Source organism: Cavia porcellus, unplaced genomic scaffold, assembly GCF_034190915.1.
Source record: "Cavia porcellus strain 051 isolate PalLab524CR breed Dunkin Hartley unplaced genomic scaffold, mCavPor4.1 scaffold_25, whole genome shotgun sequence".
NCBI classification, from domain to species: Eukaryota; Metazoa; Chordata; class Mammalia; order Rodentia; family Caviidae; genus Cavia; species Cavia porcellus.
Window position 1 is genome coordinate 51,342,943 of NW_026947508.1, and position 15,020 is coordinate 51,357,962.

The 15,020-nt window shown below is 38.3% G+C and overlaps 1 protein-coding gene and 1 pseudogene across 3 annotated transcripts in view; one reads left to right on the forward strand and one right to left on the reverse strand.

The window, feature by feature from the left end:
• The first annotated feature begins 3,382 nt into the window (after positions 1-3,382).
• The window catches only part of Prkaa2 (protein kinase AMP-activated catalytic subunit alpha 2), a 59,996-nt gene continuing 48,358 nt past the window's right edge, over positions 3,383-15,020 (forward strand). Inside the window, exon 1 of one of the 3 annotated variants that reach the window (XM_003464067.5) lies at positions 3,383-3,583. In XM_003464067.5, coding sequence (XP_003464115.1) covers positions 3,490-3,583 — 94 coding nt within the window. In that variant the 5' untranslated portion in view covers positions 3,383-3,489. The remainder of the gene's footprint in view (positions 3,584-15,020) is intronic. The other 2 variants (XM_063236567.1, XM_023562550.2) reach the window with 2 other exon arrangements.
• Positions 6,105-6,234, reverse strand: LOC134473096 (U4 spliceosomal RNA; annotated as a pseudogene).

The following is a 15,020-nucleotide window of genomic DNA, read 5'->3' on the forward strand; positions in this document are numbered from 1 at the left end:
GCACTGGAAGATTGTGAGCTTGAGGCTAGCCTGGGTTACACAGTGAAACCCTATCCTAAAAAAACCAACAAAATATAAACATAAATAAATAAATACCAAGAGTATAGGGGAAATATTGTGCCAAGATCAAACAGTCTTGTAGGAATACACTGGATTCTTGTTATAATATTTTACAATAAGTTCTGTATCTTTCCTTTGATAATTTCATTCTAAAATAAGAAGTTAGATTTGGGAGTGAAATGCATTAACAACTGAAAAGTACTTTTAATATAATCTAATCTAATACCAGTGAGAAATTAAATCCTTCTACTGAAACAAGAACTTAAGGTTTTTAAATTCTGAACACTGTGCTTTTTCTTCTAACTCTTATGATCACAAATAATTATTGAGGTAAAGCCAATGTAGCTTGGAATATTAAATAGGTAAAATGACCCAATTTTCCACATATAGATGATATTTAAAAAGAGAAGAAACCACTGTAAAATGAAAGAAACATAGGCAACATCAATAAAATTTTAAGTGTGACTTTTTTGATCCTCATTAGAATAAACTGAATGTAAAAGTCCATTCTTAATATAATCAAGGGAAATTGAAAATAGGAGGGTGTCCCATTACAGGAATTCATATATTTGTTAGCTATTACTAGTATGATTCTGTTAGAAAACGCCTCTACTTATTAGAGCTATCTTTCTTTTAAAAGCTGTAAAATATAAAAAGATAATCAGTGAATATACTGATAGATGTAGACAGTATACAAGTATGTTGATTTATGAAAATATTTTTCTGGATTTGGGGATATTTGCGGTATTTGCCAGTTTCTTTTTAAATCCTCGGTTGGTTGTTTTTCATGTCAAATACATACTTTTCTGCCCAATTGTGTACTTGTTATTCTTTTAAGGGTGTCATTAACCTGAATCCAGCTGGCTGCCTACAGATTCTTAGGCAACTGTTGTGGAAGCTAAGGAAACCGCAGTGGAACACTGGAAAAAAGTCCTTCTTTTGTGAACAAAATAGGACATTTGAATCAGACTTCATGACGAGAGATTAATGTTCTAGTTGGAAGACAGACTAAACTGAACACAAAATAATAAATAATAGTTTGTTAGATTAGTGCCACAGTAAATAGTTGGGGAGGGTGAGGGATAATGTGTGTGCGTATGTGCAGTACCAAGCAGGGTTATAGGTGAGAATGCAGTTTTAAACAGGCTGGTCACGGTAGGCTTCCTAGAGGTGACTTTGAAAGAGTAAGTTGCTGATATGACACCAGGGCAGTCTAGCATAGTCTATGGGTCTGGTGTACTCCACCCATCTGCTATTCAGACCTTGTTTTAGAATATTTGCGGGGAAAAAAATACTAACAGTTCAACAGTAAGAGGGAAAGCACTGAACAGCTCTCTAGGGCAATGGAAAACCAAACCTTACTACCCACAGTCTGCTTCCCTTCTCAGCCATGTATCATTCAGACTTAGCTCCAAATGAAAGTTCAGCGAACAACAAAGAATGAAATTAAAAAGATCTATTATTTGCTTTCCCTGGAAATACAAATGCGAGGATGGAACTGTGATTGTGAACATTTTAAGCATGCTTCGAGCACTGTGTGCTCTTCTGTCTAGCTTGGACGCGGCAGAATGGTAAGAAGTCAGAAATGCAAAGGAGCCTGGTCCTGCCACTTAGCTTTTAAACCTTGGGTGAATCATGAAGAGAAAAACTCAATTTTATCACTTATAAAATGGGGATAAGGAGAAGCTTATGACAAACGGATAATTCTGTTGTCAACAAAGTTATCATACAAGATGGGCAAAAATGCAGCTCTATGATGAAGTAGCCCAGAGCATCTCTGTAAGAATCATAGCTCTGAAGCGTATAATGATTTAACCTAGAACTAGTAATAGTGAAACCAGTGCAACAAGCTTTAAAAGCTTAGGTTAGCTTCATTGTAGCTTCAAGAGATCATTCTAATTTCAAGTGGAGACTTATCAACGTTTTTTATTGGGGGTTAAGACACAGCATATATCCGTATCTCAAAAGCTAGTCAGTATTTTATATTCTTACTTGAATGAATACTGGAGAGGGCCCTAGCCAAATAAAAGTTCAGTATTAAAAATAGCTGGCTATTTTCTCAAAATTGCCAGCTAGGTAGAGTGACTCTTAAATGACACTTCTTGTCAGCAAGAAAGATGATCCAAAGAATGAACAAAAATAGCTCATGTTCGACAGCTGTTAATGTCTATAACTAATAAGCAGGATAGTCTCATTAGCTGGTCCTGGGTGTGGACAAGAATTAATGTGCTCGTCATTTCTGTATACCTAACTGCTCAGAAAACCAAGTTTGTTACATCCTTTTCTAATTAATTTCTTTTCACATAGAAATAGTGTGATTCCTGAGACCTCACATTTAAAGAATGTGACCTTGAAATACTATTAGCGCACAAGACACTGTAAATGTTTGACTCATCCTTAAGAATTATCTCCGAAGAGCAAAGGTTCTTTTTATTTTGTCATTGTTAAACTGCTCCCCACCCCCCGCATGGACGTCGCTCTAGAGTACCGCAGTAGTGCAAGACTCTGGCTTTATTGTCCAGCACAGCAAAGAAGGAAAAAAAGTTAGCTTTTCATTGACAAAAGCTGCCTATTTATTGCGTACAACACGCCTGGAAACGCGTGCACTCTGTGGAGCGACGACATGGAGCTAACTGACCTAGGCATTAGCTCGCGTGCTTCTGATTTTTTTGTAGTGCAAAGCAAATGATTTTTAGGCACTGAAAGGTGGGCATCACGCGAGGACCCCTTCAAAAGGCGAGACGGGAAAGGAGCGGAGAGGGAAGGAGGACGCGGGCGCTTCTCCCAGTCGCGCTTCGCGTCCCCCCGCCCCGCGCGCCTCGCGCCCCTCACCGCCTCCTGCCCGCCCACCTCCCTCCGCCCGCTCCCGCCAGCAGCGCGCGTGCGCCGGCAGCGCCCGCCGGGCCGCTCCAGAGCTCCGGCGCTCGTCCGCCCAGCGCCGGTGCCCTGTGCTGCTTCAGCTTCGGCTTCGCTCCCGCTCGCTCCAGCCCTCGTTACCCCGCGAGGCCCTCAGCCCCGCGCGCCTCCCGCGGTTTTCCTCAGGACGACGTCGCCGCGCCCCTCAGTGCTCCGCGGGCCAGGGTCGCCCCGCAGCACCTAGCACGTGCGGCGAACAGCCCACGCCCTTGACAACCGCACGTCGGACGAAGCTCCGCCCACCCCTCCGGCCCGGACCATCCCCCCCCCCACCTCACCCCACCTCACCTCACCTCCCTCTCGGAGTTGAGGCTTCCCTGGCTCCCCGCCCCGCACCACGCCCCGCCCTCCACCGCCCCTCTGGCCCCGCCCACTCGCTGCGCCCCGCCTACCTCCACTCGCCCGCTGCAGTGTGGGTAGGCGGCGGCTGTGGCGGCTGCGGCGGCTGTGGCGGCTGCGGCGGCTGCGGCTGCGGCGCGGCTGAGGGCTGCGGAGCGAGGCTGCGCGCCGAAGATGGCTGAGAAACAGAAGCACGACGGGCGGGTGAAGATCGGGCACTATGTCCTGGGGGACACGCTGGGCGTCGGCACCTTCGGCAAAGTGAAGAGTTGAGTGCGCGGCGGCCGGGACGCGCGGGGCGGCGGGCCGGGGTCGGGGCAGCCACACCTCGCGTGCTCTCCGCTCCAGCGCGGCGAGGGCCCGGCCAGGCCGGGGGGCGGCGGTGCGGGACCCTGACGCGCCTAGCCTCCCATCGGGGGCAGGGGCGGGCCCGGAGGTTATGCGCCCAAGGTCACCGGCGCTGGCGGTGCGGGGCGGAGGCCGGCAGGTGGGCGCCTCCCCGCGGAGCGGCTGCCCGGGCTCCTCGGGCCCAGGCGCCAAGCTTGGGCTGCCTTGCGCTCTGGCAGGTCGGGGCAGGTGCAGCCGGCATGTGTGTGGGTTGGAAGGCTTTTGGGAAGGAAAACTGTCCCCTGGTGCAGGATTTGGAGCAACCAGGATCACTAAGACATGTTCTGGCGAGATCTGCTTTCTTTAGAGACGGAATTTCTTTTTGGCTGTAGCAAAGCAGGCTGCTGTGGGGATTATATACAGTACTCCTTAGTAGTTAAATATTAAACTTTCCTTTGTTGTGTTGTTAATGACAGTCACATGGGGTTTAATTAACTTGTCCTCTCTCCAGAGCTACAGTTAGCTCGTTAAAAATACTGCTACAAATCTAGAATTGTAAGTGAAACATTGTCTCCTCCCCCCCTGGTAAATGCTTAGTAGACAACCTGGGGATTTTATTCCGAGGTCTTTATTTTCTTGTAAAAATCATGTTTTAACATTAAGTGAAGACATTGGAGAGATGAGAATTGTTCATTCCAGGGGTAAGAATCAGCTCCTGTGTACTTGTACCTCCCTAACAATTTACCAGAAACACTTACTAGCATTTAGCACGTGATAGGCACAGTTCAAGACCTTTTGGATACAGCAAAGAACAGAATTTGGTCTTTCATGAAGCTTGCTTTCTCGTAGAGAACACCAGAATTTGTATGTAAAATTTATGTTTCAGCTATTAAGCAGGTGCATAAGGGATGGGAGTACAGGGACTTTGCTGAGGTTGGCAGGTGCAGGTTTTAACTAAGTAGTCTGACAGGGCCTCACAAAGTGGTATTTGTGTAAAGATCTAAAAAGTTTGTAAAATTCTGTGAAGTCTTGTGAAGTTCTGAATTAGTTTTGACACCTCATATAAGAAGAATGGATAATTAGAACATTTGGGACTAATGTCAAACTAGGTTTGGAGTAATGTCTGTAACATTGCCTGTCATTTCAAGTCACTGATGAGGACTGTTGTGTTACATTACACAGTTATGCAAGCAGATGATGTTTTTGACATATGGAAATGTATTCAAGTTATGTAATTTAACCATATGTCCTTTCAAGTTGTGCTAAACATTTTTGGAGTACTTAAAAATTCTACTATAGTCTAAATGCAGAACACTGTAGTCATCAGAACAATTAGCCATTGTCAAAGGACAACTTAGAGCTGCTTCCAGGTAGTGGCTTTTTCAAATATAAGCTAACACAAGGAACTTTAATTTATGGGCAAGCCACTTCTTGGAGAATCCCTCCCTGTCCAATGGGTGGCCAAGTGGAAGAATATTCCTAACACTGTATTACATTTTCTTTTAAGGAGATGCTGTGGTTTCCTATCCAAGATAAGAGTCTGTATAGTTTTTTTTAATATGTAGTATAAAAGTTGTTATCTCAAATTACTAAATTCAAGGAACCAGTGAAACGAGCACATGCATTTTTAAAAACATTATTAAGCTATATTTTACACACCATAAAATTTATGTATTCTAAATGTATGATTCAACAGGTTTTAATGATTTTATCAAGTGTTGCATCAGTCTTTGTGGATCAGTTGTACAACACCACAGTGAGATCACTTATACATGTTTACAGTTCATTCCATTCCCATCCTTGGTCCCTGGAAACCATTAACCTATTTTCTGTTTTCAAAAATTTGAGTTTCTGAACAGTTAATAATTGTGGTCATTGAATATGGACTCTCTCATTTCTGGCTTATTTAACCAGTGCTTTGTGGTGCTTGCATAATATAGCATGTGTCACTAGTTCTTTTTATTGTTGGATAATATCCATTGTGTGCATATGCCACAGTGTGTCTGTACCTTCGCTAGTTGATGGACATTGTTTTAGGTTTTGGGTTACTGCAGATAATGCCACCGTGGGTATCTACATGCAGACCTATGTGGACATGTTTTTTCCTATTTTTCCAGTTAAAGTGATTTTTAAAACTGTCCTTAGTACATGTGACACGTTTTTCTATATCTTGGGTACGCATTAGGAGTAGAATTGCTAGGTCGTATCTCAGTGCTATGTTTAACTTTTGAGAAACTGTCAAGCTGTTTTCTAAAATGGTTGCATGCTGTCACGGTCTGTCCTGCAATTCATAAGAGTTCCCTGTTTTCTGCTTTCTAAATCAGCATTTGTTATTGTCTGCCCTCCTAAGGTAGATTGTTAGATGTGAGTTTGCACTTCATGTTTTGTCCCTTTGCTGTGCATTAGTTTGTCCTGCTTTTCTGTCTTGAGATAAAGCAGTGTGAGGTCTTTCCCCGAAGCTTAGCAGTGCTGCACTGTGCTCTTGGACTTCCCAGTCTCCAGAACCAGGAGCCAAAATAAATGTCTTTCGATTAGCAATAATTGTGCCTCAGATTAACTTCATTGGTTGCAATATTGCCTCTGAGCAAAGCTAATATAAACATCCGATGTCTTTTGAAGTATAAAAGTTTAAAATTTTCATGAAGTCTTATTAATTTTTTTAATAGACCACACTTTTGGTATTATAGATAAGAAACCCTCACTTACCCCCATGCTCTCAGAGCTTTATGGTTCATTGTTTTCCTGTATGTTTTAGGGTTTTAGCTCTTGCATTTAAGTCTATAACCTATTTTGAGTTGTCTATGGTTAAGATGAACTTAAAGCTTATCTTTGATCATGTGAAAATATGCACATTTTTCAGTACCTGCCTTGCAAGCAGGCGGTCTTGAGTTCGATCCCTGGTACTGATAAAAAAAAATGGACATTTTTATGGTTAGACTTTGTTCAATTTGTATTAAAAGTTTATTAATAGGTTATTTAATTTTATAAGGCCATAACATGGAAATGGAGGCGTGAGGAAAATTTTATGTGGTTTTTCCCCTCAGCTCCTATTTGCATATATAACTTCAATTTGTTGAAAAGTGGCATGTTTTCATTTAATAGCACTAGTTTTTTTTTAAAAGGTATATTGCTAATATTGCTAAAGGTATATTGTTAATATACCTAAAAAATAATTAAAGCATTATTTAAAATGCTCTAATTTGAATTTTCTCCTCTGGTCTGCCCAGTGTTAAAAGTTGTAGGATGCTGTGGAAACATTATGTGGGCTGACAGAGTTTAGGAGTAACACTTGTTATTTAAAGACTTACCCTAAACCACTTGTACACATCTGTAAATTCAGCCTCCGGAGGCTGAGGAAGAGGATCACAGGTTTGAGCCTAGCCTGGGCAACTAACTTAGTGACTTGACAGAGAACCTGAACTGCCTCAAAATAAAAGAAATTAAAAGGAATGGGGATGTAGTTTAAGTAAGACCCTGAGTTTAATCCCCAGTTTCAAATTATTTATTTTCTTTTTCCCTAAATTAAATTCATCAGTTTCTCACTCTCTCTAGGTAGAGTAGAACTACTCTTTCAAACTCTTAGACTTGTTCAGTTCTTATTTAACTTACCCAAGGTAACAGAAAATCTAGAGCAACAGAGCTGTCAATTATGTTACACAAAGATTGGATGTAGAAAAAACTATATTTATATTGTAAAACCAATTCATTTAAAAAGAAGTTTTCGTTTTCAAGATGAGGGCTGATATGTGTGATTTATGGAATACTTCTTTTCAGAATTTAACTCAAGGAACACTTTAAACCCACAGTCGCCTCTTTCTAGCCAGCAGAGTTTCCTCAAGTATATTAGATTTTCTGTTTTTCATGTAGTTATGCTAATGAAATACAGACTTGATTTTTAGGAAATTAAGTTAAGTATTTTACTAGTTCCCCACATATCGTTGAGATAGAAAATATAAACAAATGGAAAACAAAACATTTGGTTTTTTTGAACAGTCAACTTGCCTTTTTTGGAGATAACAAATTTTGAATGTTAAATGAATAGCTATTGGTTTAAGCAAAAGTGGTAGCTGTGGTTGCATTGTTCTTTGCACGGATTTATTTTGATTTCCTTGCTAGTATGGAGGCCCAGTTTACCTTCTTAGGGCCTTGTCTTCCCTCCCTAAAGGACAATATTAGAACACACAACTCATGCGGTCCTTCACAACTTCATTAAATTGATTTTGTTTCAGAGATTCAGTTCCAAAAATTGCATGTATTTCATTGTTCATTCTAGTTTAGTGGAAATTTGAATTACCCAAGATCAGAGCTGAAAAGTAGATCTTAATATGGAGTTGAAGAGAAGAGAAACATGTTTGTGAAAATTTAGTAGTAAAAGCTGTGGTTTAAGTTTTTACTACATTCTAATCACTGCACTGTGTATGGATTTGATTTTATTTTAATATTTCTTTTACTTAAATGAAATTAATAATCAGATATATGTAACTTGTTCAAGGTCACTGTACTAGTAAGTGGCAAAGCTAGCAATCAGTTTGGGGATATTTTAAATATACTATGAAATCTGACACTAACATTGAGATAGTTCTAGTAATCCAGTAATTTTTTGGTTGCCTGGTTGAAAATAGTTCTTCATAACTATTTGTACTGTATTGTATTTATTAATGTTTTTATTAAAATACAATATCCTTTTTTGGCTGTCATCTGTTGGTATTTGTTTGGGATGGGATACTTATATAAAATGGTATATATTTACATAGAACTTGTGTATATGTCTCCATATGCTTTAAATCATCTCTAGATTCATTTTAATACTTAGTACTAATGTAAATGTTTTTTAAGTAGTTGTTTGACTGTATCATTTAGGAAATAATCACAAGGAAAATGAAATCTATGTTTAGTACAAGTGTGATTTTATTTTTTCAAATATTTTTGATCACACAGTTGTTTGAATCTATACATACCGAGGTTCAAATGTACCATGTTAGTGAATGAAGAAAAATCAATTGTATCTCTCAAATAATGAGGTAAATAAATGAATGCTATTTAGTTTTGTTGTTACTGTTATTATTTACATGATTATGTGATTTTGACCTAGATAATTCCATCTTTAATTTCTGAATGGATTTTGTTAATTTTGTGTAGTTAATTGACTTTCAAAAGGTATTTTCCAATAGAAATAGTGTTGTAAATGGTAGGTAGGTTCAGGAAAAATCCACAAAGGCAATATAAGATATTATATATAGATACTTGCTATGATACAGAGAAAATTTGATTTGAAGAGCTGATGTGGATAAGCCAGCTGTATGGCAATAACCCAAATTCACTTGATCTATGAAAAGGGAAATATATACCATATGTTCTCACACAGTTCTAAGAAGTATATGAGAAAATGGTGGCTTGGGATATATCTCAGTGGCATAGCACCTGCCTTTCAAGTGTGAGGTCATGAATTCGATTTCCGGTACAAAAAAAAAACAACAAAAAAAGTGGTATGTAAGCACAATGGTACTCAAAAGTTTTTAGCTTGTGTGCCTAGGTCTTAAAACTATCTCCTGTCTTGTTTTCCAAAGTTTTTTCTGTGTGTGTACAAGTGTGTTCAGAAGCCTGTAATTCTGTAGACACTGCTCACTATTCATACCTTCGTATACATTCCTTCTAAGATAATGCAAATGAGTAGTGTCCATTTGTTAATGTGTTCATGCTACACTGTGTTCAGATCCAGTGGTAGCTGTCATGGAAGCTCCTGCAAGTAGGAGGTCCAATCTGGGAATGGAAACTGTGAGCACTAGCTTTTAGAGAATGTGCCACGGTAGGAAGTCCTTTGTTGTTTGTGTATGGAATGACCTGATTAGACTTTTTCCCTTCCTGTGCTGACACAGAACTACTTTGTTTCAGTTTTCATGTTACATTGAAGAAACATGCTAAACTGTTCATGTATGCTGTGGTCTGTTCTAGTTTTTCTGAAAGCATTTGGTGTACTGTTTTGATACTACTACTCTGGTTATTCTTGATGATAGGGAAAGTGTTTGTAAATTATAAATTCACTTTTAATCCAAGCAGATAATTTCATTTGCTTTAGCAGGAAGGTCTAATCCCAGATCCTTTTAAGGGAGAACTAGTGAGTTGCATGAAACTCCTAAAATTTTGAATGTGTCATAAAACCAAGAGCAAAATAGTCTAGTGTGTTTATTAGATGACGACAGAAGGAGAATTGTAAAATCTGTTTCATATTTTTTATCTGGGCTAAAATGCATATGCAAAGCTGTGTATTTATTTTGAAACTTGGTAAACCATTTTATTTTTAGTGTAGTGTTGTTAAGGAAGGAATTTCAGGCAGTTTTTATCTCTGCTATTTATAGAAACCTTCACTCCTTCAAGGGAATAGTATTCCTGCTCAAGTGGTATCTTATCTTTGACAGTGTTTGCCTCTGATAAATTTTCAATTTTTCTTCTGGTGATGAGTTTGTTTTTAAAGTATTTTTAAGTATTTTCCAGTCTTACTTTGGGCCTTTATATGATTAAAACCAATTCAGCAAATCTTGCTATAGTGCATCTCATTGACTGTTAATGTACTAATTTATTAAACTATTTCCTTTCGCAGAATTTTTCTTTGCATTATTTTATCTACTTTACATACTGTTAACATGGTGAGCAGTATGTACGAATTCAGTGCGTCTATTTCTAAATTAGAAATTACGAGATATGTAAATGGTTGTCATTGAAAGTAAGGGAATTTAGATAAACAAAAAATTTTCTTTTTTTTCTAATTCTTTCCTTACATGGGCAATATCATAAGTATTCATTGCTTTCATGTGCTTGTATTGCTTGTTTTGTTACCATCTGGCATTCTAGAGTTGATTTGAGTTCTCCCAGCCTTAATTTCCCAATATATATTGTGTGCTTGCTTTGTTTAGTCGTATTAGATCTTAAGCATGAATATTTTACTGTTGTTAATAATGTGACAAAAGCTATTTAGAAATAAAGTGAGAGATATTTGTCATAAAATTTACTTGAATAATTTGTAGTTCACATTTGACACCTTCAGTATAATACCACGAATAATTTTCTCACATTGGTACTATTTTCCCTTATAACCTATTTCATTGTTTTGTGAATTTACAGTTAGGTAGCAAAGCAATTATAATACCTGTGGTGAATGGATTTCAGCAAGAAGCTTGGTTTTGTTCTTTGTAGTCGCTTTGAGTGAGATGAGGAAATGTGCTCTGAACTGTTTATTGCTGCTGAACAGCTGTTCTCAGAGAAGTTAAGCATTGTCATAAAGGGAGAGCCCTGCCATTGACTGTATTAAATTGTCATGAGTTATTTTGGTGTAGACTCAGATCTAATAGTTATTGTGGTGAGAGTTCTTATTTGGGAAAGAACAAAAGCTAATTGAGGTAATAGATAAATCATAGAAACAGAATATGAAAGTATATTGACTGTTTAGATTACTAGATGAGAAACAAGAATGTGAAATTCAGTAGGGCCAACAGTCAGATCTGGCACTTAAATGAAAAATGAAGCCAAACACGGGTACATAAAATAGTGGGGCAGTTTCTAAGATACACAAGCTTAGAAATTACATGTTTTAAATTTTTTTCAAATGCATTTTATTTCAAAGAGAAAAAAATAACATTTCAAAACACGTCAGTCGGGGCAGCAATGGTACATAAATTGCACATTGTCATCCCCAAATCATTCAGCCAGGGCACACACATTAGCATTCAATTGTCCAAACGATATCAAGACCAATCCTTCTCTTCAATATATGTTCTGAATTCTTAAATATTTTGTTTGTTCCCATGGCCAGGCCTGGTGGCACACACCTGTCATCCCAATGCTTGGGAGGCTAAGGCAGGAGGATTGTTGTGAGTTCAAGATGGGGCTGGGCTACAAAGTGAATTCAGTCTGAACTACATAGTGAAATGCTATCTTAAAAAAAAAAAAAAAAAGAAGAGAAAACAAAAAAATAGAAAAATTGCCCTGTGGGAAGTCATATGTACAGACCATACTAATTAATTGGTGGTTGCAGAGGTAATGTAGTTCTGCTGTTTTTTGAATTAAGCCAAACTGTGAATATTGAATTCAGTTTTCCTTCTCTTCTCCTCCTCCTCCCTTTTTTCCTCTTCCTTACTCTTCTTCCTCTTCCTCCTCCTCTTCTTCTTTTTCTTTTTTTGGTTTTTTGAAACCAGGTCTCACTCTGTAAGGCAGCCTGGCCTTGAACTCACTGTGGAGCCCAAGCTGGCCTTGCTGGTGATCCTCTTGGCTCAGCCTCTTGAGTGCTGAGATTATAGGCATGTGCTACCATGACCTGCTGAGTTCTTTGAACCACAGTTTGCAAAAATTCTTAGCCAGTTATCTTTCATTCAGAGAATAACCTTTAGAATTAAGAGGGCACAAAAAGTATGCCATATGAAGAATTTTAGAGGAAATGTGATTTTTTGCAATATGAAAAAATACATTTTATTTTGACAAGTATCATCATCAGGAAAAATGAACTCCCATAATTAGTGATGCTTTGAAGGACAGAACTGTGAGTGTTGAGTAAATACTTCTTTTTTTAAAAATTAATTTTATTGATTCACTTTTGATGTACATAATGATCACATTCATCAAAGGGAAATTATAGCTATACATAATGTATCTTTTTTTTTTCTTCTTTTTTTGAGACGGGATCTTGCTGTATAATTCAGGTTAGCTTTGAGTTCAATGTGTAGTCCAGGTTGGCCTTGTACTCATGGTGATCCTCTTGCTTCAGCCTTTTGAGTGCTGGGATTACAACTATGTGACACCATGTCAGGCCCAATAATATATCTTGATTCTTCTGTTCCCCATATCCCTCTCTTCAACCTTTCTTTCCATCTCTCCCCTCCCTATTTCTCAGTTTTGTTTTTTCCTACTCTATTTTTTCTTTTTCTTTTTCCTTTCCTTCTCCTCCCTTCTCTCGTATGCTGCTTCCCATTTAAACATTTTCTTTCTCCTTCCCAGTATGTAGCATCTACTTTGTTTCTAATACAAGAGAACAATGTGATGTTCAAACATGTGTGTCTGATTTCTTTCACTTACAATTATGTTCTTAATATGTATCCATTTACCTAAAAATGTCTCAAGTTTATCCATCTTTATGGCTGGTTAGTGTCTCATTGTATACAAAAGCCACATCTTTATCCATTTGTCTATTGATGGCCATCTGGGCTTTTTCCAAGATTTAGCTATTACAAGTTGTGCTGCTATAAATAAACATCAATGTGCATATATATATATATATATATATATATATATTTTTTTTTTTTTTTTTAAATCGATCCCGGGAATCTAACTCACGACCACACGGTTGCAAGGCAGGCGCTTATGCCACTGAGCTAAATTCCCAGGCCCCAAATGTGCATATATTGTTGTAGGTCAAATAGGAGGCAAATTATAGTCCAAAATTATATTCTATGAGATTTGTGGAGTGATAGTACAGCTAATACCAGTCATCAGTGAGATTTCTGTTTAAGATACATTTCCTCAGATACTAAGTGGTTATCAAGTTTGTTATTATAGAATTCCTAGATTGCATGGAAGATTTGCATCAATAACCTATAAGCCCTTTTTAACTTTAGTACTTAGTTGTTATATATGCATTTTTTCTAGTGCCATTGGCTTCTATCTGGCTGTGACTTCTAATTTATGTGAAATCAACTTGGTAGTCAAGGACAACTAGAAAAGCTAGAGAAAATTTAAACATCTTTTTGAGGTTAGTAGTCAATATCCAGGTAAAAAGATAAGTTTTACTGAGTCTGACATTTTGCATGGCTGTTCTATTTGAGTTACGTAGTAGTTTGTGAAGCTGGTAAGTGTAGCAAGCAAACCAGACAGAAGTAGCTTAAGAAGAGCTAAGCAGAGTTTGAGTCCTAGTGAGTTGAGGTTTAAATTTTTAGCAAGGAGAGTACTTAGTAAGCACTTGAGATTTTGGTTGCAACACTTAAAATCCTGCTTAAAACCAGTTTACTCTAAGACTGTTATGATCTGCTTCTTGTGTTTTTTCACTGGATGAAAATAAAATCAATTAGAGCCACTGAAGTTCTTCACAGTGTTCAGCAGTGTAGGAGGAAGGGCCGTGATCAAAGAAGCAGTCTTGTAGGTGATTCAGCTGTTAAAATAATCAGATGTGGATTTTAACTCGTAGCATTTATTTAAAAGTACTGGGTCTGTTAAAATCTATGAAAATAAAGGAAGTTCTAGAATTGAAAAGTGACATTATTGAGTCAGATTAATTGCAGATTAGATTCCATTGAAAAGAGTTTTAGTGAGCTGGGAGATGAATCTGAAGAAAATTCATATTGAAGCATAGAGAAGCAAAAGGATGGAAAGTGTAAGACATGTATTGGAACATAGCGAGAAGTCTACTGCATGTATTGTTGGAACTTGTATAGAAAATGTTAATTTAAGACAGACGTGGTGGTGCACACTTGTGATCCCAGCACTTAGGAGGCTCAGACAGGAAGACTGCTGCAAGTTCAAGGCCAGTCTGGGTTACATAGTGAGTTCAAAGTCAGCGTGTACTATACAGTGAGACCCTGTCTCAAAAAGATTAAAAAAAAAAAGGAAAAGAAAACGTTAATTCCAGGCTTATGCTAAGGTTACTCTTTGAACATACACCACAATAATTATGATTTGTCTGTTCTGTTACCAAACAGTATTGTTTATGAGAAAATAACCTGCGATTAATTGCATCTAGACTGAGAGGACTGTGAATGGGACATATTATATTCCTACATTATTGGTTGTTTTTACCAGCATGAGACATGTTGGTGAAACAGACCTCCAGCTTCCCTTCACGGTATCTCTTTAAACTCATCCCATGCTGGCAAGAGTTCAGAAGCTACAGGAAGGGACTGCTGTATGTTGCACATCCTGTTTGATGCTCATGGATACTACAGTAGATGATAACTTGGTGAACTGCACTCCTTACAGCGTAATGTGATACTGTGGCCAGGAGATAACGATTCTGTTTTAAGGATTCCCAGTCAAGATATTTGATTATGCTACACTGACAGTCTGTTTCCAGTCCGGAATCCTTCTAAAAGCCAAGTAGAGCTAGTTTAGGTTAGAACATTATGTGTTCTGTAAATGTTATTTTGAGTTCAAGACCACTGATGATCACAGAGGAGGCCTTATAGTTTCACAAGAAGAGAGAATAGGGTCGAAAACAGTATTTGACAATAAGGTGACAAGAAGTTTTCCAAACACTAAGCCACAAACCCAGAAGTCTCAAGCAGAGTAAATGCAAGAAAACCATTTATAAATACATCAAAACTGCTAAAAACCAGTTCCTATTGCTTGAGGCCTCTTTGTACTAGTACAGACTGCATCCATGCAGTTGAGAAAAATCTTAA